Source organism: Sprattus sprattus (genome assembly GCF_963457725.1).
Source record: "Sprattus sprattus genome assembly, chromosome: 11".
Classification (NCBI taxonomy): domain Eukaryota; kingdom Metazoa; phylum Chordata; class Actinopteri; order Clupeiformes; family Clupeidae; genus Sprattus; species Sprattus sprattus.
This window is the reverse complement of record NC_137909.1, coordinates 29611075-29635254: the sequence shown is the minus strand read 5'-3', so window position 1 is coordinate 29635254 and position 24180 is coordinate 29611075. Positions and strand designations below refer to the sequence as shown.

Genomic DNA, 24180 nt, shown 5'->3' with positions numbered 1-24180 from the left:
CCAGAGTGTCCTCCTTCCCCGACCTCAGCTGCCTGTAGATGTTCTGGATGCAGCGGTCCGCTGGAGAGAGACCCAAACACACACTGCGTCAGTACGGCTAGATTCTTACTAAAGTAAGTAAGTAAGTCAGACTTTATTTATATAGCACATTTCGTACAAAATATGAGACAAATAAAGTGAACTTATCTCTAAACCATAGCCATGTTTTCTACAAGCCTGTAGCCTGGTAAGAAGCACATGGGGACTCGCACTGGACTCAAGGTTGGGAGGCAGGACAAGGGTTTTGAGACTCTTCTTGGGAGGCGGGCGTGTTTAAAAGTGTTCTAAGACTCTAGGAGGCAAGGCATGTTTAGAAGGATTGTAAGACTCATGTACGTCTACTCATCAAACACATTTCTTCAGGCATTAGGGGGTAAGGGTTTGGTTGAGGCCCTGCTCCGTCCCTGACGGCCACCACGATAGACCAGCACTCTTAACGTGTCTGGGCTACCCCCGTGAGTGGGCCGTACCCTGCCTGAAAATGACGTCCCAACCCCACCGTGCCAGTCTTACCCTAACGTCCCAACCCCACCGTGCCAGTCTTACCCTAACGTCCCAACCCCACCGTGCCAGTCTTACCCTGGTTATAGATGACGTCCCAGGGTTAGGGTTAGGGTTAGGCTTACCCTGGTTGAAGATGACGTCCCAGGCCTCCATGTGGTCCCTCCACACCCGGGAGCCCAGGCGTCGCAGCAGGGCGGGGGGGATGTACAGCATGGGCGTGGTGGTCTTGAACATCACCGTGATGGAGTCGATGAAGCGCTGGGCGTCCGGGTCGATGTGGTCCTGCAGCAGCCCGAACCGCTCACCGTACAGCACCGAGCCCACCGCTGGTACCAACACAGAACCACACACTCAATCACACCGAGCCCACCGCTGGTACCAACACAGAACCACACACTCAATCACAATGGACCCACGGCTGGTACCAACACAGAACCACACACTCAATCACAATGGACCCACGGCTGGTACCAACACAGAACCACACACTCAATCACAATGGACCCACGGCTGGTACCAACACAGAACCACACACTCAATCACAATGGACCCACGGCTGGTACCAACACAGAACCACACACTCATTCACACTGAGCCCACCGCTGGTACCAACACAGAACCACACACTCAATCACACCGAGTCCGAAGCTGGTACCAACACAGAACCACACACTCATTCACACTGAACTCCCATTACAGAACCACACACTCATTCACACTGAGCCCACCGCTGGTACCAACACAGAACCAGACACTTATTCACACTGAACTCCCATTACAGAACCAGACACTCATTCACACTGAGCCCACAGCTGGTACCAACACAGAACCACACACTCATTCACACTGAACTCCCATTACAGAACCAGACACTCATTCACACTGAACTCCCATTACAGAACCAGACACTCATTCACACTGAGCCCACAGCTGGTACCAACACAGAACCAGACACTCATTCACACTGAACTCCCATTACAGAACCAGACACTCATTCACACTGAACTCCCATTACAGAACCAGACACTCATTCACACTGAACTCCCATTACAGAACCAGACACTCATTCACACTGAACTCCCATTACAGAACCAGACACTCATTCACACTGAACTCCCATTACAGAACCAGACACTCATTCACACCGAGCCCACGGCTGGTACCAACACACAACTAAACTAAAGGACAAGATTTAGGTACTTTGTCCACCACTAATATTTATACATATTAGCTTATTAGTATATTATTATTATTCATATTTCATTATGCTAACATTATTTAGTGGATATCTTGTCCCCAGAAGTGAAACCGCAAATGCTGGTATTTATTTACATATTGTAAAAATGAAAATGACTAGAATTCAGTACAGTCACTTAAGAGACCTGTCACTCTACAATAGACATGAACTGATGGAGACATCCAATGCCAGAGCTTACATTCAAGTGCGTATTTGAAGAGTTCTTGGTGCAGGTCTACAGTCCACTTGTTCTGGCCACTCCTCTCAATCTTCTTATAGACGCGGGCCACAAAGTCCTGGCCAACCTCCTCCAGAAGAGGCACAAAGTTGCCCTGGACCCTTGGAGCGATCACTTCCTTGTTCAGCACCACCCTGTTGGATCGCCAGTCTTCTCCATCCCTGGACACAAACATGGTGCTCCAATCAGAAGGCTAACGAAACCGTAAACACGCCTAGAACATTTCATGACAGACATTTTATACTCAGGGAGAGTTGGTGAGTCGAGCCGGTGGGTATGTTGTTGACCTACCGCCTGTATCCGGGCAACCATAAACATTTTTGTCATGTGACCCTAGATTTGGGTACCATGTGGATGAAGTGATGAGCATATTTTTTGCCTGTCAAAGTTTGCGATTGCACGGATATTCAACACATTATGTGACATGTTGGTAGTTATGCTATGTTTATAGGCTAAAAAGTTTGTTATTTTGCCAAACATTGCTTCTGTGAATGTTCTGCAAAAGAATAATGGTTTCATTCCATTTGAGACTTCCATGTCTATTTCTTAATTCTAGAGACCTGGCAAACCATCTTCAGGTGTCAAAACTGTAGACAAATTATTTGTAATATTTATTCAATGAACACCAATATAAGGAGCAGAATGGGGGATTATTAAGGCTTATAATGAAAAACACCTCATTTAACCCCCTTTTTCCCTACCAGTGGTTTTCCTGACACCTTTTTACAGTCAGAAGCATTCTTTTTATTGTTTTTTGTCATAACAGCTCTCACACATTTTTATGCAACAGCTTTTTAGTACTTAAGCGACCTCTAAGCAATCATGCAAATGACCAAATGACACTGTCTGGCCATTAACTTCATGATGTACAATGACAGCTGACATGACATAACATGACATGATTTAAAGGTGGATATGTCAGTGTTATGACAGAGGGTATTGATAGTATAACCACACATGTTTTTCAAAACTTTGGAAATACAGGCAACCTAATATTATGTATGTATTCCATGTCACAAGATTGCTATTATAAAAGACTCAAAACAAAAATACAGCACACCGGCATGGACCTGGTTTGACTGTAGAGAACGTTAGTAAGCCACATACTTCAATAGAACTCCTCGTTCCCGATGCCTGTAGTCTCTGTAGGCGATCCAGGGCTCAACCCGAAACCTCTCTGGGTAATGGCCTTCAGCTTTGAACAAAATGGCTGCATCCTCTGGATTGATGATGTTCACACTGTCATAGTAACCAATTTTCTCCCTGAATAAATGGGAAGAAGAATCATCATTGTTGATATTGTTGTATCCCTAAAAGATGCTAGATGTCTTGAGAAGTAAGCAAAAATAAGACAAAACACAGACAAGCTTTTAAAACATTTATGGTTGAGGCTGGAGTCAATAAATGAAGGATTGAATGAATTTAAGGTTTTTTCAGAACTGAATGTTCAGTTCTAAGTCTTGAACGTCAGGTCCATACAAATGGCTCTATCTTCAATTAATCCACGTATTTTTACCGTCTCCCACCCTTTGAACCAACTTCTGCGGCACTGTGGGTTAAATGCATGATGTATCTTGGCAACACTTGTGACTTAATTACCAAATAAAGAGTATGACTCAGTGGTATAGTAATATAGATCTAGCCATCGTAAATCGAAATTGCCATTGTTCGGCTTTTAACTATATAACAAATAAATAATGTTAACGCTGTTTTGAGGATGGATGTTTCAGAACATCGGGTGCATATGACGTTTGTCCAAGTGAGACCAAATACAAACATAGCACGGTGCATGGCTGACAAGCATTATACAGTCATGATTTGGTGTGGTGAGATGATTTTAACAGATAAATTAAGACCTCTCATTACCTCGTAACATATACACACATACATACATCTTTTTAAAAATTGAGATAAAAATGTGTAGCCTGTGGTATGTGTGTTAATTTAAAGCAAAATGGTGTCATTTATTTTCACCCTCTCACATTTTACTCATTTTTTTATTTTACTTTTACTGTAAATTATGTCAAACACAACCGGCACAAAATTTAATATGAGATTGATGGAAATGGCCTTATTTACTTGAACCGACACAAACAGCTGCCAGCAAACATGTTTTTTTGTTTGTTTGTTTGTGTTTTTTTTTTTTTCCAAAAAGAAACAACCAGCAGTGTACATACCTGTATATGGGCCCGAAAGTATTAAAGTTGTCAACCATGATGTTATGGATGTTCTTGAAGCCGTCCCGTTTCCAGAAGTTGTACAGGGTGGCCACCTCATTCCTCCAGGTGCCGGGGATCTCCTTGAAGGGCCTGATGACGGAGGTGAGCTGGGGGTACGCCGCCTCCCTGGTCGCTGGCAGGCTGCCGCTGTGGCATGCCCTCACGCTGGCACTCGACACTAGCGTCTGTGCCCGCAAGCATGCCCTCACCTTGGCACTCTCCACCAGCGACCGTGCCTGCCAGCTCAAACTCACATTCCACCGGGCCATTGGCAAGCTCCTCTCACCTCTCAAGATCAAGATCAAAGAAGCTTAACTGGCATGAATGTTTTGGAACACTCTTGCCAAAGCTCTCTCCCTCTTGCTCTTGCTATCTCTCCCTCTCTCTCTCTCCCTCTCTCTCTCTCTCTCTCTCTCTCCCTCTCTCTCTCTCTCTCTCTCTCTCCCTCTTGCTCTCTCTCTCTCCCTCTTGCTCTCTCTCTCTCTCTCTCCCCTGCTGTCTAACTCTTCTTGTCTGTCTGTCAGTCCTGAGTGTTTAGCTGGTCTGTTCTCCACCCCAGCCAGCCAGCATCATCTCCAACTAGAGGGAGTGACAACATTTGGATTTGAATATTTAAATTTGGGGTGGGATGGGGTGGTGAAGAATTCAATGGAAATATGTTGCCTGACTTACTGGTCCAATGGCAAAACTAAACATAGGTATGATTTTAAACATGCATATACAGGCATATAACTGGAAGCTTTATGACATATCAACACTGGAAATTAGTTTCAATGCCTAAATGCCTTGTTCATTCTCTCACTTTATGCCTAGTTTTTAAGGATAATTTAAGGTGTAAAGTAAGGGGTTCTGTGGAGATGTGAACCCCTCCACCCCGCTGTCTCCCCTTCCTGCCATCACCTATAGGGGGCGGTCTCCCCTCCCCTCCTGTATTCTACTTGACTGAAAAGTATACATGCCAACATAGTCTACAATCAGGTAGGCCATTCTTTGAGCACCACCTAATAGCAGGTCTCCACGCTGAAATAAACTCCAGATATCATGACTGCGTCTTCGGGTCCGTTCTTCAACTCTGGCATGCTCACTTAGAATCGATCACTACTACACTAAACGTCCATCCTACTTCTGCTGCCGCAGACAATAAACCCAGCACATTCACTCTCAAGGCTACTCACGTCACGTCTTCTGCAGTTGGTCAAGTTCTTAAAAGAGAAACACTTTTTTACGGGCCACATTTAGGACACCATCCATCGCTGATGAATGTTTTCCATGTGTGGGTCCGAGGGTTATGAAAACAAGCTCAAGGTTTTGAGGGGGGGTGGGGGCTGATGATGGTTTATCTCTAAGGCTGAGTACTTTCCAACAAGCAAAGGACACTAGGCTCGACACCCCAGCTCTGTATTTATGACTCAATATTAAAAACTAAAATGCTCTAGCGATTATGAATAGAGATATCTCCCTCATTGCTGTTCTTTTCAGTATTTCTTTTATTAAAATCATTCAAATAGACAGAGAACACTCACATGTAAAACAGTGCAGTACAAAAGCAAGACACCAAGAGTGAATGACACATTATCAATAGTCGTAATCAATAAATAAACACACAAATCAGTCAAGGACAACACTGACACTGAAACACAATATAGACTAGAAAGACGCTTTAAGGAAATTGAAAATGCGTTTTGCCTGTAATGCTTTCAAACTAACTGAGAGGCACTTGGAGTCTCAGAACTGTCTCTCCCCTTCAACAACTGAAGCAGAAGCCCTTTCCACATCTCAGCTACTCTGGAGGACCTCAGCATCCTGATGTTCCTGCTCGATTGATAAAGAAACTATTTACAGCCTGAAGATGCTGAGAAGTCAGAGAATATCTGCACCCTCTGATCTGAAGTAGCTGATGCTGCCAAAGTTCAACAGATATTTTATCAGCTTTAGTCTTATTGGTATATTTGATAATAATTCGATAGGAATTTGTCTTGGTAAAGCGGCTCTCAGTGTGCTTACACATATTACACAGAATATACATCACAACACAAAACAATACAACAATGCTATGGTCTAACAGTCCTAGATGTATATATTTTTAGACTTATTTGGCCAATAAAACCTGGTTCAGATTTTGATAAACCACTGATAGCCACTGATGCGCCTGAGACTCTTAGGAGTGTATTGACCTTTGACCTTTTGGCCATAATAGGTGCACAAGGTCCTTAGGCAGCACATACAAACCACATTCCTGTGGAAGATGCATGAGCATAAACCGTCTGGGAGAGAGTGAGCTGCTCACATGGAATTACACACCACTGCTCCAAAGGTGCTCAATGATGTGATATACAGACAGACACCTTGGGAACTTTGCCAGAAAGGTGCTAATATAAATAAATTGATAATCCTAGGACTGTATTATTATTATGATTATTATTGGATTAATTCCCACACATGATTGATGTGTTCATCCTGTGTGATATCAGGCTGGATGTTCCTCAGCTGTGTGTCTCTCATGGCCACGTTCAGGTCGCCCCACCCACACACACACACACACACACACACACACACACACACACACACACACACACACACAAAAACACACACACACACACACACACAAACACACACTAGCGGCCTGGTGTCCCTCCTCTCACGGCTCTGACGAGCTCCTCCAGTCTCATGGCCACGTTCAAGTCGCCCTCACACACACACACACATACACACACACACACACACACACATACACACACACACACCAATGCATCAGGGGCCTGGTGTCCCTCCTCTCACGGCTTTGATGAGCTCTTCCAGCCTCATGGCCACGTTCAAGTCGCCCTCACACACACACACACACACACACACACACACACACACACACCAATGCATCAGGGGCCTGGTGTCCCTCTTCTCACGGCTTTGATGAGCTCTTCCAGCCTCATGGCCACGTTCAAGTCGCCCTCGACCTTCAGCCTCCCGCAGGCGTAGGCTGCCATGGGCTTCAGGCTGCCCTGGAACATGGCCAGCAGGTCGGCCTCGCTGAGGGTGAGGGTGACATCGGCCGCCTGTGCCAACGAACCCGCTCCGCACGCGCCACTGCCTGCACAGCACAGGGGAACAGTGCCATCTAGTGAGTAAGGACGTCAACTGCACTACACGGACCGTACAGGTAATACGGTATGTTTTCACATCTGGCTATTACAGCTTTGGTTGATTTGAATAGAAAAGTCAAGAATATCAACAATCCAATTCCCATTTTCAGAGGGAAATTATAGGCTATATATATTTTGAATAGGCCTACTCAAATGTATTATAGCCTATTAACGAAGTTTGGGGGGGGGGAAATATGGGTGAAGTTAAGAGCCATTTCTCCCAGTCATAGAGAACTATGGGTGAAGTTAAGAGACATTTCTCCCAGTCATAGAGAACTATGGGTGAAGTTAAGAGACATTTCACCTGTCATAGAGAACTATGGGTGAAGTTAAGAGACATTTCACCTGTCATAGAGAACTATGGGTGAAGTTAAGAGACATTTCTCCCAGTCATAGAGAACTATGGGTGAAGTTAAGAGACATTTCACCTGTCATAGAGAACTATGGGTGAAGTTAAGAGACATTTCACCTGTCATAGAGAACTATGGGTGAAGTTAAGAGATATTTCACATGTCAGAAAGAACTATGAGTGAAGTTAAGAGACATTTCCCCCTGTCATAGAGAACTTTGGGTGAAGTAAAGAGACATTTCCCCGTCAGAGAGAACTATGAGTGAAGTTAAGAGACATTTCCCCCTGTCATAGAGAACTATGGGTGAAGTTAAGAGACATTTCACCTGTCATAGAGAACTATGGGTGAAGTTAAGAGACATTTCCCCGTCAGAGAGAACTATGAGTGAAGTTAAGAGACATTTCTCCCAGTCATAGAGAACTATGGGTGAAGTTAAGAGACATTTCCCCGTCAGAGAGAAATATGGGTGAAGTTAAGAGACATTTCTTCGTCAAAGAGAACTTTGGGTGAAGTTAAGAGATATTTCCTCGTCAGAGAGAACTATCGGTGAACTTAAGAAACATTTCCCCCTGTCAGAGAGAAATATGGGTGAAGTTAAGAGACCTCATATCCCTTGCACATGGGTTCTCGTGTGTTTCAACTCCAAACCCTTCATCCCACACCTCCGTGAGGGTTGCTCTCTCTCGGGTCTCACCTTGGCTCAGGTCCAGGTAGTAGGTGCTGGTGTGGCCGCTGTGGGCGGTGATGTGGAACTGGTAGCGGGCCCCCACCGCCTGGACCAGTCTCTCACTCAGCACCGGCTTCATGGCGGACAGCAGCTCCTCAGCACTGGTCACCTGCCCAAGAGCAAGGTGCTCAGACGCCACCTCAGACGCCACCTCATTCACCACGGTGACTGTACTGCCTGATGAATACACAGGGATTTAGGCATATTAGCACATTCAGCTACTTTTAATAATAATAATAATAATAATAATAATAATAATAATTCTTCTGCATTCACCTGAATCTCAGAGGGCCAAAGTACACAGTAAGAACATAGTTAAAAACAACCTAGAATAAAATACATTTAAAAAGCAACAAACGCCTTTCTGAATTAAAAGGTTTTTGGGGCCAGTCTTAAAACAACAATGGGATTCAGTCTTACAATGGGATTCATCTGGTTAAAAACCTCTCCAATACCGCAGTAAAGGCAGCTGAATGTTATAACCACGCTACACGAGTCTCTGGGGGCTGTTCCTTCAGAAGACGTTTACCCATCACAGGACTAGAGAGACTTACTCAACTGAATAGATCCAACAGTAGATATTAGAATGAAGGACCGTGGCTAAAGTTCCTGCACAGTGAACGATGAAACAGATCAGCTGCTATATGCTTCTCCTCCACAAGAGTGCGTGGTGGAGCAGTGGTTAGTGTTGCTGCTTTGCAGTGACCAGGTTTTCTGGAAGTCGGCTTTGGATAAAACCGTCCGCTAAATACCTGTCCTTTACCCCCTGTGCAGGTAGAGGGGGGTTACCTGTCCTTTACCCTGTGCAGGTAGAGGGGTGTTACCTGTCCTTCACCCTGTGCAGGTAGAGGGTGTTACCTGTCCTTCACCCTGTGCAGGTAGAGGGGGGTTACCTGTCCTTCACCCTGTGCAGGTAGAGGGGGTTACCTGTCCTTCACCCTGTACAGGTAGAGGGGTGTTACCTGTCCTATACCCTGTGCAGGTAGAGTAGAGGGGTGTTACCTGTCATTTACCCTGTGCAGGTAGAGGGGTGTTACCTGTCCTGTACCCTGTGCTGGTAGACGGGGTTACCTGTCCTTTACCCTGTACAGGTAGAGAGGGGGTTACCTGTCCTTCACCCTGTGCAGGTAGAGGAGGTTACCTGTCCTTTACCCTGTGCAGGTAGAGGGGGTTACCTGTCCTGTACCCTGTGCAGGTAGAGTAGAGGGGGTTACCTGTCCTTCACCCTGTGCAGGTAGAACGGGGGTTACCTGTCCTTTACCCTGTGGAGGTAGAGGAGGTTACCTGTCCTTCACCCTGTGCAGGTAGAGGAGGTTACCTGTCCTTTACCCTGTGGAGGTAGAGGAGGTTACCTGTGGGGGACTGGGCCGTCTTCATGTTGCCGAGGAAGTGCATGGCTAGCTGCTGCATAGGCCCAGCGATGCCCTCCAGCCCAGCGATGCCCTCCAGCCCGGCGATGCCCTCTAGCCCAGGGATGCCCTCCAGCACGGGCACAGCAGCAGGGGGAGGCGCTGAGAGGGGGGGGCCTGGGAGGGTGACCCCATCTGGGCCTCTCAGCACAGCCTCCAGCGTGAGCTCCACCCGGTCAACCTCCAGGCCCCATGGCTTGGTCATCTCATTGATGTCCTGCTGTGGAGTGAGAGATGATTTACATTTACATTTAGAGAGAAGATTTACACAAGAGACTACACATGTTTGTCATCTCATTGATGTCCATCTGTGAAGTGAAGAGACGATAGAGAAGATATTAACACAAGAGACTATTCATGTTTGTATTAATGTTGATTTAGATATTTCGTGGTATTCATAGAACTTTTCTTCCACAGGACTTCACTGTCTGGCCATAAACTCCTTAATGGCTATGGTGAGAGCACTGAGGGCTTCTCTGGATGTACCCCATGGCCGTGATGAGTGCTCTGAGAGTAGTCCGCAGTTTACAACGAAGACTCTAAAAAGTGACGTCCCACCGTAATTCACACAAGAACACTAGTAGGCAAACACTTCCTTATCAAACTTCAGATTTCTTTTTTTTTATCTTCATTGAGAAATGTTGCAAGTTTCATAAGTATATTTTCTCCGACGATCGAGAGACAGGAAGTTGCCTGTTTGTGTCTGGAGGTCACGTGCTCCAGGCCGGTTCCAACTCACCCCGAGGTAGTCCCCCAGCTTGACCCTCTCGGCCTGGACCTCCCGGACCGTCTTCTTGCTGAGGCTCTGCATCAAGGCGTTCTGCGCTGTGAGCCGGGTGGAGGAGTTCAGGTCCTGCACCGCCACGACGGACATGACGGGACTCCAGATTCGAAACTGGATGTCAGCACCCACCGACACCAGTCCCCCATCTTTAGTAGTTACCTGGCAGAGGCAGAAGTTGTGTAAAGTCATTTGAACTCACAGTAATCTGTCCCTCCAAGTTGGCTAGTGGATTTATATTTATAGATTTTTATATGTGTTTTTTTTTTTTGTTCTTTTGCCACTGATTTAATATCTGCAATGTACTTGTAATATGTGCATTATTAAGTTACTAAATTGTAGTTTTCTCAAGATGTAGGCAGTAAGAAGTTATATTACTTTTACCCTATCTACATCCATGTCCTTACATGTCCTAAATTAGTTATTTATCAGATTACACTAGGAACTAAACTGGGACGAGAGTGGCAGTAAAGAGAGGACGCACCTTGCATGGCGGTATGTTGAAGGCTCTGGTTCGTAGGTCTACCCGTCGCCACTGATCAATCAGAGGCAGGATCAGAACCACACCGGGACCTTTTGGAGCCCGGATTCGACCCAGACGGAAGAACACAATCCTCTCGTAGTTTGTCACTACCTACGCATAGAGTTGTGTGAGAAAGTTACCACCCCTTCGGACTTTGGAATTTGTTGAATGTCGTTACAAAGCACAAGTGGCAGTTGAGAATGAAGGATTTTAACTTACTTTAAAGATAAACCATCCCGACACAGGAATGGTTATGAAGGTCAACAATGACACCAGGAAAATGACAATCAAGTGACATATTCGAGACAAGCATCCCTGACTTCTGTCTGTAGAACAACGCATCACATGGTAATTAATGTCAGATGTGTATTCGTATTTGCGATACAGCTCAAGGTATTATCATATGACAAGGCCAACATATTGCAGATTATTACCTGTGAAGTCATTGTCATTAACTCTGGGGACGTAATCAAAAGAGTGACCCTTTTGGCCATAGTGGGTCCGCTCGAAGTTACTTGACGATGCGAACAAACCAGGTCCTGTAACATAAGCCGAGTCTTTCTGAGGAAGAGCGTTGTACTCATATCGAGATGAATTCCCAAACATAATTGTCGGGTTTGAGAGTCAGTTATCCAATGCTTATGTCCCCGACATATTTCCAAAATAAAACTCGTGGTTATGTGCGTTGCCTTGACTGGAAGTCTCACTTCCGTGTTTTGAAACGAGTCGGCACTCCGCAAACATACCCGCAAAGAGGTAGTGCATGACTGCCATCTACCGGATAGGCGACTTATTGCAGCAATGCATGTTTTAGCAGTCGCACCATGGTGTCATTGGAATTATGTTATACCTTTTTTTACCTATAATGTTAATAATTCACAACATTCAAAACTCACGATAAAGGTTTTTATTGTTATTTACAGAAAATGAATAAGCATGCTGCTGTGCAGATTTTTTTTCAATAGCAAAAAGTATCAAATGTAAAGGCAAATGCACCAAAAGTAATATTTGTATTTTCTATAAAATATATTAATTATACTGTACAATAGCTACTCACAGTCTCTACTTATTTGCATTAAGCAAGCAATACTTTGGCCAATACTGCTGTTTCTCCCAGGTTTTATTTAGACAAAAAGATAAACAAAATCAACTAAATGAACAAATCCAACATTCAAATGTCATATTGTATTCGCTCCCTCGTCAAAATGTCCCGACTCTGTTCCTCTGTCTCCCCCACCCCCCCCCCCCCCCCCCGCCCCCCCCCCCCTTCTTGTCTATCTTCATCCGTAGTGATGTCCATGAAAGCGAGACGTGTCTCTCTCCGACGGTGTCCTCCTCAGTTCTTGAACATGTCACAGAGGAGTTTCTCCATGGGGGTGTTCCCGATGGTGCGGTGGAAGAAGAGAAGCTCGATCCGCTCCGAGCTCACAAAGTGCAGAGCAGGCAGCAGGAGCAGCAGTCTCCCAAACCTGCACACACAAACACACGCAAAAGAAGAATTACAATATGTTCATATCTTTGCAATTTATGATAGAACATCACAGAAGAATTTTTTTTATTGATTTTGGGTGTATAAAAGTGTTGTTTTAGTGTTTTTTTTATTTTGTATAAGCACGATCATGAAATGAAATCTTAATATAAGACTTTTTTGCTTTTACCACAAATGTATACTCTATACCAAGTAGTCATATATGATCTTTTATGATCTAAAGGGTTTTGTCTGCCTTCAGTGGGTTCATCTGTCTCTAACGCCCCTCACACTCACCTGGCTGCCTGGTTGGGGTAGAGAGTGTGGATGTGCTGCCCCAGCATCACCTGAGCCTGGTCCTGCAGGTTCTCCACCTGCTCTGGGTCTTTCAGTCCTCTGGTCTCTGGATGCCGGAGAGAGACAGCGAGAACACAACAGGTTAGATGTGTGCAACAACGATGTGTCCACTAAAACAGACACACACATACAGTATACACAGATGCATATGTGCACACAAATAAACACACCCACACACGTACAATCACACACACACACACCCACACACTCACAAACACACCCACACATATGTACACACACACAAATGTACACACACACACACGCACACACACACACACACACACACAAACACACACACACACACACACACACACACACACACACACACACACACACCTGGTTTGAAGAGGACGATAGCCTTGAGGCAGGCAAACTCGGTGGGGTCCACGGCCAGGTTCTTGAAGCGGGTGAAGACCTCCTGCAGCACCCTGAGGTCGGAGGCTGAGGGGCTGGTCTTGCCCTGCTGAGGGGAGGACAGGTCGGGCAGCGAGAGCAGGGGGCACGTGTCCAGGGGCATGGACCACTGGATGGCACACAGCAGGAAGAGCTCGCTCCACGCCTCCTCCAATAGGATCACCTAAGACCACAGGAGAGATGAGACCAGGCTCAGGTTAATCCACTTATGTAAATATTCATCGGTCATCGTCTCCAAATCAATGGCTACCTATTTGTCCAGACTCTGTGAAAGGATCTCAGTACTGAGGGGTATGAATTAAAATAAAAAAAATAGATCCACACAGTGTCACACATGCTCTGATGTAAAAGACTTATTAATACATATTAAATAGAAAAGGATGTGTTTATTTACAAAGTGCAGAGAATATGATTAAATAAGACATTCTGCTTCACGTGTATAGGGTTCATGTGTCCACGGCAGTGCACTAAGCTATGATTATAAACGCTGATGCCATCATGGCTCACTGCTCCGGGTTAGTGTAACTTCACTTCACTGTGTGTGTTCACAGGGTGCTGTGTGTGTCACTACACTGGATGGGTCAAATGCAGAGGTGGAATTCAGAGTGTGTGTGTCTTCTCTCTCTCTGCCATAGAGTCATTTTCCATTTCACTTTCATCACAGGAAGAACAGTGCTTCTGTAAAGGAAAAAGCTGATGTGTTGTCAATAAACCAATCAATCAATCAATCTCACCTGGTCTCTGAAGGGAAGGTGAGAGAAGACCGGAAGGTTCTTGGCCCACTTGACGGACATGAAGAGCAGCCGGGCGGAGGTCTCGTACACACTCTCGGGGCTGCTGGAGGGGTAGAGGGAGCTGTTGTAGTCCGGCGAGCTCCTCTCTGGCTCGTCGCTCGTCACGTCAATGTTTTCATCCACTGTGGAGATATCAACAGGTTAGAACAAGAATAAATATCGTTCTTTCTTGTTCTAAGTTGATGATTTAGTGTGCTAGCAAATATGAACGGGTTAGAACAAGAATAAATATTGTTCTTAGTTGTTAGTATTGTTCTTGTTCTAAGTTGATGATTTAGTGTGCTAGCAAATATTAACAGGTTAGAACAAGAATAAATAATGTTCTTTCTTTTTCTTAAATTACTATGATATTATTCACATGGTTCGTAATATTTCCCCTTCGGAGCAAATAAAAAGCAAAGCTGATTTAGCCATTAATAATGAATTAAGATCATCAAGTCAATTGTTTCATGTGTGTTTACACAAACAAGCCTTCACATAACCATTAACTCCTTTTACAGCGCAGTCCCTTATAAACAACAATACAGTAAAGATAAACATAGACTTTCTTTTTAACCCCTTTTCTTTTTAACTCCAGCCTCTCCCTCCCTTCATTCCCTTCCCTCTCCTCACCGTCCTCTGGCTCCAGCTTGGCGCAGGTCTCGGCGGTCATGAGGCTGGCCATGAAGCGGTGTCCGTTCGGGGGACTGGGGCAGCGCTGCTGGGCGGGCACGGTGGTGGCGCTGCTGATGCCCGATGAGGGCAGGTGTGCCCGGCTGATGACGGAGCAGGCGGAGGTGGGCTCGCGCGTGGTGGCCAGGTGCTCCTCCCTCTCCTGGTCCACGTCAAGCGAGTCCAGACGCACCTGAGCCGTGCTGCGTGGCTGCCGCTCGTTCTGCACAGCTGAGGCGGAGGAGGGAGAGAGAGAGAGAGAGAACAGGAGAGAGAGAGAGAACAGGAGAATCAGTCATGGAGAACAACGAATAAATGTATAATGGAGAGCGCAAGTAAGGAAGCGAGATTTTTAGTAGACAGGATAGTATAGTATAGATGAGTAGATTATTAGTAGAGCGGATAGTATAGTATAGATTAGTAGATTATTAGTAGAGCGGATACTATAGATGCGTAGATTATTAGTAGACAGGATAGTATAGTATAGATGCGTAGATTATTAGTGGAGCGGATAGTATAGATGCGTAGATTATTAGTAGACAGGATAGTATAGTATAGATGCATAGATTATTAGTGGAGCGGATAGTATAGATGAGTAGATTATTAGTAGAGCGGATAGTATAGTATAGATTAGTAGATTATTAGTAGAGCGGATACTATAGATGCGTAGATTATTAGTAGACAGGATAGTATAGTATAGATGCGTAGATTATTAGTGGAGCGGATAGTATAGATGCGTAGATTATTAGTAGACAGGATAGTATAGTATAGATGCATAGATTATTAGTGGAGCGGATAGTATAGATGAGTAGATTATTAGTAGAGCGGATAGTATAGTATAGATTAGTAGATTATTAGTAGAGCGGATACTATAGATGCGTAGATTATTAGTAGGCAGGATAGTATAGTATAGATGCGTAGATTATTAGTGGAGCGGATAGTATAGATGCGTAGATTATTAGTAGACAGGATAGTATAGTATAGATGCATAGATTATTAGTGGAGCGGATAGTATAGATGCGTAGATTATTAGTAGACAGGATAGTATAGTATAGATGCATAGATTATTAGTGGAGCGGATAGTATAGATGCGTAGATTATTAGTAGACAGGATAGTATAGTATAGATGAGTAGATTATTAGTAGACAGGATAGTATAGTATAGATGCATAGATTATTAGTAGACAGGATAGTATAGTATAGATGAGTAGATTATTAGTAGAGAGGATAGTATAGTATAGATGCATAGATTATTAGTGGAGCGGATAGTATAGATGCATAGATTATTAGTAGACAGGATAGTATAGTATAGATGCATAGATTATTAGTAGACAGGATAGTATAGTATAGATGAGTAGATTATTAGTAGAGTGGATAGTATAGTATAGATGCATAGACAGTAGCCTTTGACACCAACATAAGTCACTTACAGTTGAACAAGAGTTTTGTAACTTTATGGATTTCAGAGATTTCAATTTTTGACCTCTTGGGAAATCGCTGAGAGAAGAGATGGGGAGGAGAGGAGAGAGAGAGAAGAGATGGAGAGAAGAGGAGAGAGAGAGAAGAGATGGGGGAGAAGAGGAGAGAGAGAGAAGAGATGGGGAGAAGAGGACGGAGAGAGAGGAGAGATGGAGAAAAGAGATGGAGACATGAGGACAGAGAGAAGAGATGGGGAGAAGAGGACAGAGAGAGAAGAAAGGATTAATTTTTGCCAAAAGAAACTCACCATCCTTGTTCATGCCAGCCTGGAGGCACTTCTTTAGACGGCAGGCTTGGCACTGGTTGCGGTGGGCTTTGTCCACGGGGCACATACCTGTACCCGCCTGGCATCTGCAAGGGTGAACAAGGACACGGTGAGATCACATAACCAGCACTGTGCACACACACACACACACACACACACACACACACATGCAGCGGAAAAGAAGGCTAACATAAGCTCTGATTCAAAGCTGTTTGGAACCCCCTAAAGCACATAATGACCGTGATCTCATTGAGCCATCACTGGATGGAAACTGTCATAACACACTCTCATTCAAATCTGTTTATGTTCACATGTAGACATATGCAGATGTGGTGTTCTGGAGCAACAGTTTGAAAATGTGCATATTTGCGGGAAGATAACACTGTATTTAAAGGGATTATGCCCCATGAATTCAAGACTTTGTAGTTTATCCAAGACATGACACTTTTAAGAAATCCACACGGACAAATCAGAGAATACATAATTGCTTTTTTTTTACATAAACAACTTTTTCTGTCAGGGCCAAAGAGAACCTTAGGGTGTGAACAGATGAGGGGCACTCCATATAATGACTCCACGTTGCCACCTCCTGGTGAAAAAAAGAGTTGCACCAAACTGGTCCTCACCTGTAGATAAGCTTCCTCCTAACGCTGCGCTTGAAGAAGCCGCTGCAGCCGTTGCAGGCGTAGATGCCGTAGTGTTTCCCACTGCTGGTGTCGGCGCACACTTTACACATGAGGCCGGAGCTCAGGACTTTACCCGGCGCTGGACTCTTACCTGTGACACAGGTGGGAAAAACATTAGAGACATGGGAAATAAACCACTAAGTCTAGTAGTGATCATCACACAGGTGGGGAAAACAATAGAGACATGGCAAATAAACCACTAAGTCAAGTAGTGATCATCACAGACAGTTGACTTTCAGTTGTCTAGAGGTGTATTTGACAGCTGTTATATATATGATCATCTTTTTAAAATACTTTACATGAGAAGTTATCACCACAAAACATCTGAAAGTCGTTAAACATCTCACACCTCACAATTTCCAACATCTTTCTTTGCCTAAAGTAAACAAACAACTGCAACACAAATAAATGACGTAATGATAAATATTTGTTTGACCAGCGTGCTCCCTAGTGGTGTAGTGGTCCCTGGAGAAGTGGGTATACTCTTAATTTAGATTTTTTTTTTTTAAAGCAGCCCATACAGCACAGGATAAACGCCCTGTTTTGAGAAGTGGGTATACGCAATCCTGACTGAAAAATAAGTGTGTATACTCCGTATACCTGCGTATACCCTGGACTACACCACTGGTGCTCCGTAGTGCTACGCTATGTGTTCATCTCACCTCGCAGGCTGTCGTCTGTTAGGCTACTCCGAGGGGAGTCACCCGGGGAGGAGGACCGCACCATGGCGATCTTGGACATGTGGTCGTCCATCATCTGGAGGAGAATGTGGATTTCTGGCGGAAAGTTCTGGAATCTCTTTTCAGCCGTCCTGCTTAAGCTGTGAAGACCAAGGATCTCTCTCCTGTGTGGGTATATCTTGGTCTCCTCTCTTCAGTTGCAAACTTAACAAAATAAATTTCCTTTTCTTTCTTCACAGTTCGTTCGCAAAACTATTGCCCATCCGGACGAAGAACACAAACTAGGGAAAAAGAGTCCGGGTGCAACAGTGCTTTGCTTCTCTGAAAAAAAGACAAGTTCATCAGTCGGTTTGTTAAAGTCGGGGGTCCTGACAGCAGCTTCCAGAGGTCCGATGCAGACTTGTATCCCTGTTGTGGGCTCCTGGCAGTTGGCTGTCCTCTGGGTCCCTGGTATCGTGTGGTCTGGTGTGGTCTGGTGTGTTGTGTTTTGTTTTGTCTTGTGGTGGAGAGGTCCTGTGCCCTGTGATGTCCGAGTGCGTCTGAGAGGCTGAGACTGGCTGGGGCTCCCTAAAGGAGGAAGACAAGGAGATTAGCACCAAACGCTGTGTAAGCACATGCCTATTTGTCATCCTCTTAATCTTTACTGTCCATCTAGGGGTGGATCAATCAGTCACACACACACACACACACACACACACACAGCTAGGACTTAGCCACATCCTCAACAAGTGGAAAAACAGAGGAGCTAACGAATAGAGGATAGCTGGGGTGGGGTGGGGTGGGGTGGGGTGGGATGATGGAGAAGACTGTGCTCATCAGATGTCTCAGTTCTTTCTGAAGGCAAACAATGATAAGATGCATGTATTTTTTATACATTTTTTTATTTTTACATACAAAGCACAGAGAAAAAGATATGTGGGTATATTTTGACTTCTTGTCTCTGAAGGAAAAAAAAAACACATAAAAAAAACAAAGAGTCATTTCTGACAGTGATCTCAGTCTAAAACACCTGCAAAATGTCGTACAATCAAACGTTTGTTAAACAATTCTATGACAAATGCTTTTATGTCAGGTTGACTGGATTTCTTCAATGCCCCCTTAATAGGATGCTGGGGAGATGATCACAAGCTTGAATGCACAATATCTATAGATATAGATTTAGCCATAGACGTAGATACATCTATAGACGTAGATACATCTATAGAAATGTAAAATAGGTTAACATGCTGCACCTCTTTAGCAGTAGCAACTAAATACTTAGATACACAATACCGTGCAAATGTGTAAGGCACTTGTGGAAAAGTGCTGTTGTAAGAGAATGCTTAATGCTCAAAAATAGTGGTAATTGACTAGTTTTTACTAATTAAATGTACAACAAACAAAGTGCATTAAAGCAGAAAAACAAAACAAAATCAAATCAATATTTTGAAGACCTCCCTTTGTCTTCAAAACAGCATGGGCGCAGCAAAAGGTAAAGTCGTTTTTTAAAGGACTTTGACAGGTAGGTTGTTTCATTGCACTGTTGTATTGTATTGTATTGTATTGTTTTGCACTGTTGTATTGTTTTGCACCGTTGTATTGTTTTGTGTTGTGATGTATATATGTGTAATATGTGTAAGCACACTGAGAGCCACTGCACCAAGACAAATTCCTTGTTTGTGCAAACTAACTTGGCCAATAAAAGCTGATTCTGATTCTGGAGGTTTTTGGGAGAATTAGCCACAGTTCTTTGGTGGTTCTCAGAATGCCTTGATTCCTATGTAATCCCTGGTTACGCTGGTTTTTGCCAGTTCTGAGCTGATGGCTTTTAGTTTTTCAATCTACTATTCACACACTAATGCAAACAGGGATAGAATATAAGACAAATGTTTAGTGAAACAACTAAAGTACCTAAAACTGTTTTTACAGCACTTATACTGTGTATACTTCAGTGATCTTGACACATTTTAAGAGTTAAACTTTAAAACAGAGGAACTTAACAAAGTTAAAATAAAAATGTGCATGGGAAGGCTATATTTTTGTGTGCTATTGCCTAAGTTAAGATCTAAGATGGCTAGATTCTGAATATCATGAGCTCTAGGTTCTGAACAGCTTCATGCATTTTTTTATTCTTAAAAGCCCATCATTCGCTCAATAGTACATTTAACAGGCCTTCCACATCACACACAATACCTTCGGTACCTTTCAGTCCGATTAACTTTTCAACAAAACATCGCACCACTGATCATGTGAGCTCTTCGTGCAATCAAAAGAAGTTTTCATAAAATACCAATACAGATGATATTATGAATTGGTGGAGTATTTAGAGATACAGAGCAAAGACAGAGCTCTACCAAGCACAGACTATGTGACCACAGTCTTACCACAGAGAAAGGTTGATACACAAAAAAAATCTCAAAGACTTCCAAAACAGCAGCAGATCTGTGGTGAATAAACAGGTCAGTGCCATCAGAGTGACAGGTCCTTGGGTCACTGTTTACGGACAAGATAGTCAAGATAGCATGCTGTGCTAACTTTCAAAGCTTCCATTCACACGTTGAGCCTTCTCTCTCCTATTTCATCACTGTTTAATCCGCTGGAGCGTCCATATAGGATGCTATGAGTCATGCTACTCTACATCAACTCTACTGCGAACGGATAGAGTCTTCAAACTCTGCCCTGTATGTCACGTTCGCCAGTGGTGTAGTGGTCCCTAGAGAAGTGGGTATACTCTTCATTTTGTTTAAGCAGCCCATACAGCACAGGATAAACGCCCTGTTTTGAGAAGTGGGTATACTCAATGCTGACAGAAAGATAAGTGGGTATACTCCGTAAACCTGCACATACCCTGGACTACACCACAGACGTTCGCCTGCCTTATTTTATTAATTATTTGCTCACTGCATAGAATGACATATGCTATACTGTACAGTCTAAGCAGTTTTCTGGACATTGTCATTGTAATTATCCTTTGCTTTTGTCTTTATTCCCATCTTCTCCTAGGTGTCAAAACAATGGAAAGATGTCTTTTCAGTGCCTGTGGGTAAATACCCTCGTTCCTCCTTAGGCACTGAAAAGACAGGGGCCAAAAAAAAAACAACAACCATCTCCAATCAGCTAATAGGCTTAGGTTGCCACATAAATGTGTTCTGCTAAGTTAACAAAGAGTCCAGGAGCACTTGGATGATAGTGGGTGGGTCAGGGGATGGGGGGGGGCAAGAAAAACAATTAGCCACGAGCTGCAGAGAGCACCGAGGGCCCCCCCCCCCCACCCCACCCGAGCCATATGGTGGGTACTGCTGTCCGGGGTTAGAGATCTCAGAGGCTGCCTAATTAGTGACCTCTGTGTGATTCACTGGCAATTAGAGGGGCTGAAGTCAGTGATTTGCTTTTTTTCTTTTGATTCGTGCTTCTATCCTATTAGGGAACTTATGCAGTGCCAAGTCACACACAGAAGCCAGACAGCAACACATGCCTTCTGTGGTTCCCCCCCTCCCTCCCCCCCCGCCCCCCACTTCACTGTGCTCTCCTCGCTGGTCAGGGTGATGCCCCCCCCCCCCCCCCATCCCCACCCCCAGCCACTGTGCTCTCCTCTCTGGTCAGGGTGATGCCCCCCCCCCGCCCCCCCCTCCCCCCACTTCACTGTGCTCTCCTCTCTGGTCAGGGTGATGCCTTGGTGCCTCATATGAAACTTTGACTCCGGTCTCAAAGCATCGACAAATAACGTCACTAACGCCACTGTGTCACAGTGGGTTGGAGGTTACCCGTAACGCATGTTTCATAGATGGCCAGGGGGTTTATAGTTTTGGTTTTCTACTCGTGATGATTGCCTTTTGCAGTCTGTATTCAAAACATCCACCGGTTTTGCTCGTCACCCAAGTCAAACCTTCAGTGGCTGGTTTAGTTTGTCCTGAGACTTTGCCCTGGTCACACACACACACCCACACACACACACACACACACACATACAAACACACACACACACACTCAGCCCTCTTCCCCCCCCAGACCCCCTGGTAATACTCGCTTCATTGTATCTCTTGGTGCTTAGTGCCTCTAACAGACCCCTCTCTGTTGGCCTAAACTGGTGTGTAAAAAGATTAGAAATCCTGCTTAAGAGGGAGTCGCTGCTGGTGTGCTTCTGGTGGTTTTAGTGGGAGGTGGGTTTGGGGGGGGGGGGGGGGGGGGGGCGTCTGGTTTGGCAGACAGTCATTTGAACTCTGACACTGGAGGTCCGCATTAGCAGCTCCGCAGCCCTAAGGCTCCAGGCAGGGACCTGAACACACACACACACACACACACACACACACACACACACACACACACACACACACACACACACACACACAAACACACACACACACACACACACACACACACACACACACACACAAGGCTCCAGGCTGGGACCTGAACTGCCCGGCGGGTTCCCAGAGGCCTGGGGTCCTCCTCGCTAATCTCTGCTTCTAATTGGGAAGGGAAGGGAAGGAGTGAAGATATCCCTCCGGTTTTTCCCATACTATACTGACGACACTTAAAGCATGCTTTTTTTTAAGCATGTTGTTTTAATTACAGATCCACTGGACAGGAATGGTCACAATTACACTGATATTTTACAGTTAGAGTTAAGGTATTCAGCAGACGCTTTCAAAGTCCCAATTCTGTTCATTTTTCTCATAACTCTTACTGTATGTATCTTATTGATTCAATTATTCCACTTTACACATGCACATACTCTGCACTTTTATTGCTATTTTGCACTTCTGGTTAGATGCTAAACTGCATTTCGTTGTCTGCAATGCCAATAAAGTTGAATCTAATCTAATCTAATTTAATCTAATCCAAAGCAACTAATAGAAATAGAGTAATAACAACAGTGCGTGTAGTACACCATAGGTTTAATGCAATTAAATTCATAAAACTAAAATATCATATTAAAGCTAAAACTATTTAGACTTCAATTCCCAAGAACAGGGATGCTAGCAGGTTTGTGAACCCCAGGAATTCATGAGAATCTGCGAATATTTGACCTAAAATTTGATTGGAAGGCCAATACAGTATTTATTTACCAAAAATGGTATACTTTTTCATTCACTCATTTAACTTATTTCATTTTAGGTTATATTCTTAGATATAGATTTAAAAAGTCTACTGTTTTGTGATTGTTTGAAAGCTATGTGCATGCAATAGCACTGTCTGCGAGGAATGATCTGAACAAGGACATGTTTTTTTTCTTCGTTTCTTTCTTTCTTTTCCTTTCTTTCTTTTCCCTTCTTCTTTTCTCTGTTTTCAAACTAATTCGCCTGCTCTCGTTTTGTGATTCTGAGGCAATACAGAGGCATTTAAATCAGACATGATTCGTCAATAGATGTATGGGAGTCGTGATAATTGTGTGACCTTAGGCAATCTGCATCAGGTACTGCATAGGCAGAACAAGCACCCCTAGTGGCTGCACTGTGTAAGTGCCACCTGTCACAGCTAACCTGTTATTTAGCTTGGTGACAGGCAGATCAGGTGTGTATTACCTGTGTTTATGTAACAGGTGGCAGGTGGCTCTGATGAATAATGTCCGCACTGGATTTTTAGGACAAGACTTGCTTAGAGCGGCAGGGCAGAGATTATGGCGAAACAATGAGATTAGAGGTGGGGGTTTGCCCTGGAATTAGAATGATTATACGTACATGCTCACCAGATGTTAAATGTCCATACGAACCTAATAAGTAAGGTACGATCGTGAAAAGGAACAGGAAGTTATGAAGTTAAACGTACATTTAAAAGATGAAACCTGAAATGGCGGCCAATTTGAGTGTTCGGCCATCTTGCGACGCTGCCATTACTGCGGTGGCGAGTTGTAGTGACTCAGTGTTACGTTCTTCTTTATAGGTATTCAAGATTAGGGTTAGGGTTAGTTATTGGGAGCAAAGTTCATGGCTCTTGAAAATCTTGATTTTTGCAAGAAGAAAGATGGACTGGCCAGAGAGAAGGAAGGGATGGGTGAATTTAATTAGTTTGTCGGGCATTTCTTGACGGCTCTTGAAAATCTTGATGCTTGCAAGAAGAAAGACGGACGAAGAAAGGTCCTTCCTATAGTCCTTATGTTTCCAATGCAAAACAGAATCTTTCAGGTTTAGAAAACATCTTTCAGTGTCCTCCGGGTGGTGGTGAGGTTCAGACAGTCATACAACTTATTGGAAATGGATATTTGATATATTGGAAATATATTTCATAACTAGTTGATATGTCA

The 24180-nt window shown here is 44.2% G+C and overlaps 3 protein-coding genes across 3 annotated transcripts in view; all 3 read right to left on the bottom strand.

The window, feature by feature from the left end:
* The window catches only part of LOC308372437 (cholesterol side-chain cleavage enzyme, mitochondrial-like), a gene marked incomplete at both ends in the record, with an annotated part of 7656 nt that extends 3150 nt beyond the window's left edge, over positions 1–4506 (bottom strand). Inside the window, 5 exons of the mRNA XM_080847590.1 lie at positions 1–60; positions 666–869; positions 1980–2179; positions 3126–3281; positions 4196–4506. The exon at positions 1–60 is cut by the window's left edge and continues 110 nt beyond it. Of these exons, the coding sequence (XP_080703716.1) occupies positions 1–60; positions 666–869; positions 1980–2179; positions 3126–3281; positions 4196–4506 (931 nt within the window). The remainder of the gene's footprint in view (positions 61–665; positions 870–1979; positions 2180–3125; positions 3282–4195) is intronic.
* A 1318-nt stretch (positions 4507–5824) lies between these two features.
* Positions 5825–11843, bottom strand: stoml1 (stomatin (EPB72)-like 1). Its single transcript, XM_080847222.1, has 7 exons — positions 11599–11843; positions 11384–11490; positions 11126–11275; positions 10600–10803; positions 9804–10080; positions 8419–8628; positions 5825–7322 (listed from the first exon to the last, which is right to left on the bottom strand). The coding sequence occupies exons 1-7, from the start codon at positions 11768–11770 to the stop codon at positions 7111–7113; spliced, it is 1332 nt and encodes a 443-aa protein (XP_080703348.1). The 5' UTR covers positions 11771–11843; the 3' UTR covers positions 5825–7110.
* Positions 11844–12500: 657 nt separating this feature from the next.
* Positions 12501–18033, bottom strand: nr2e3 (nuclear receptor subfamily 2, group E, member 3; the record flags this gene model as incomplete). The annotated part of the gene is made up of 8 exons (XM_080847343.1): positions 12501–12633; positions 12930–13035; positions 13326–13566; positions 14138–14319; positions 14810–15079; positions 16574–16677; positions 17218–17368; positions 17940–18033. 8 exons carry the CDS (start codon positions 18031–18033, stop codon positions 12501–12503), a joined length of 1281 nt encoding a protein of 426 aa, XP_080703469.1.
* Between the last annotated feature and the right edge of the window lie 6147 nt (positions 18034–24180).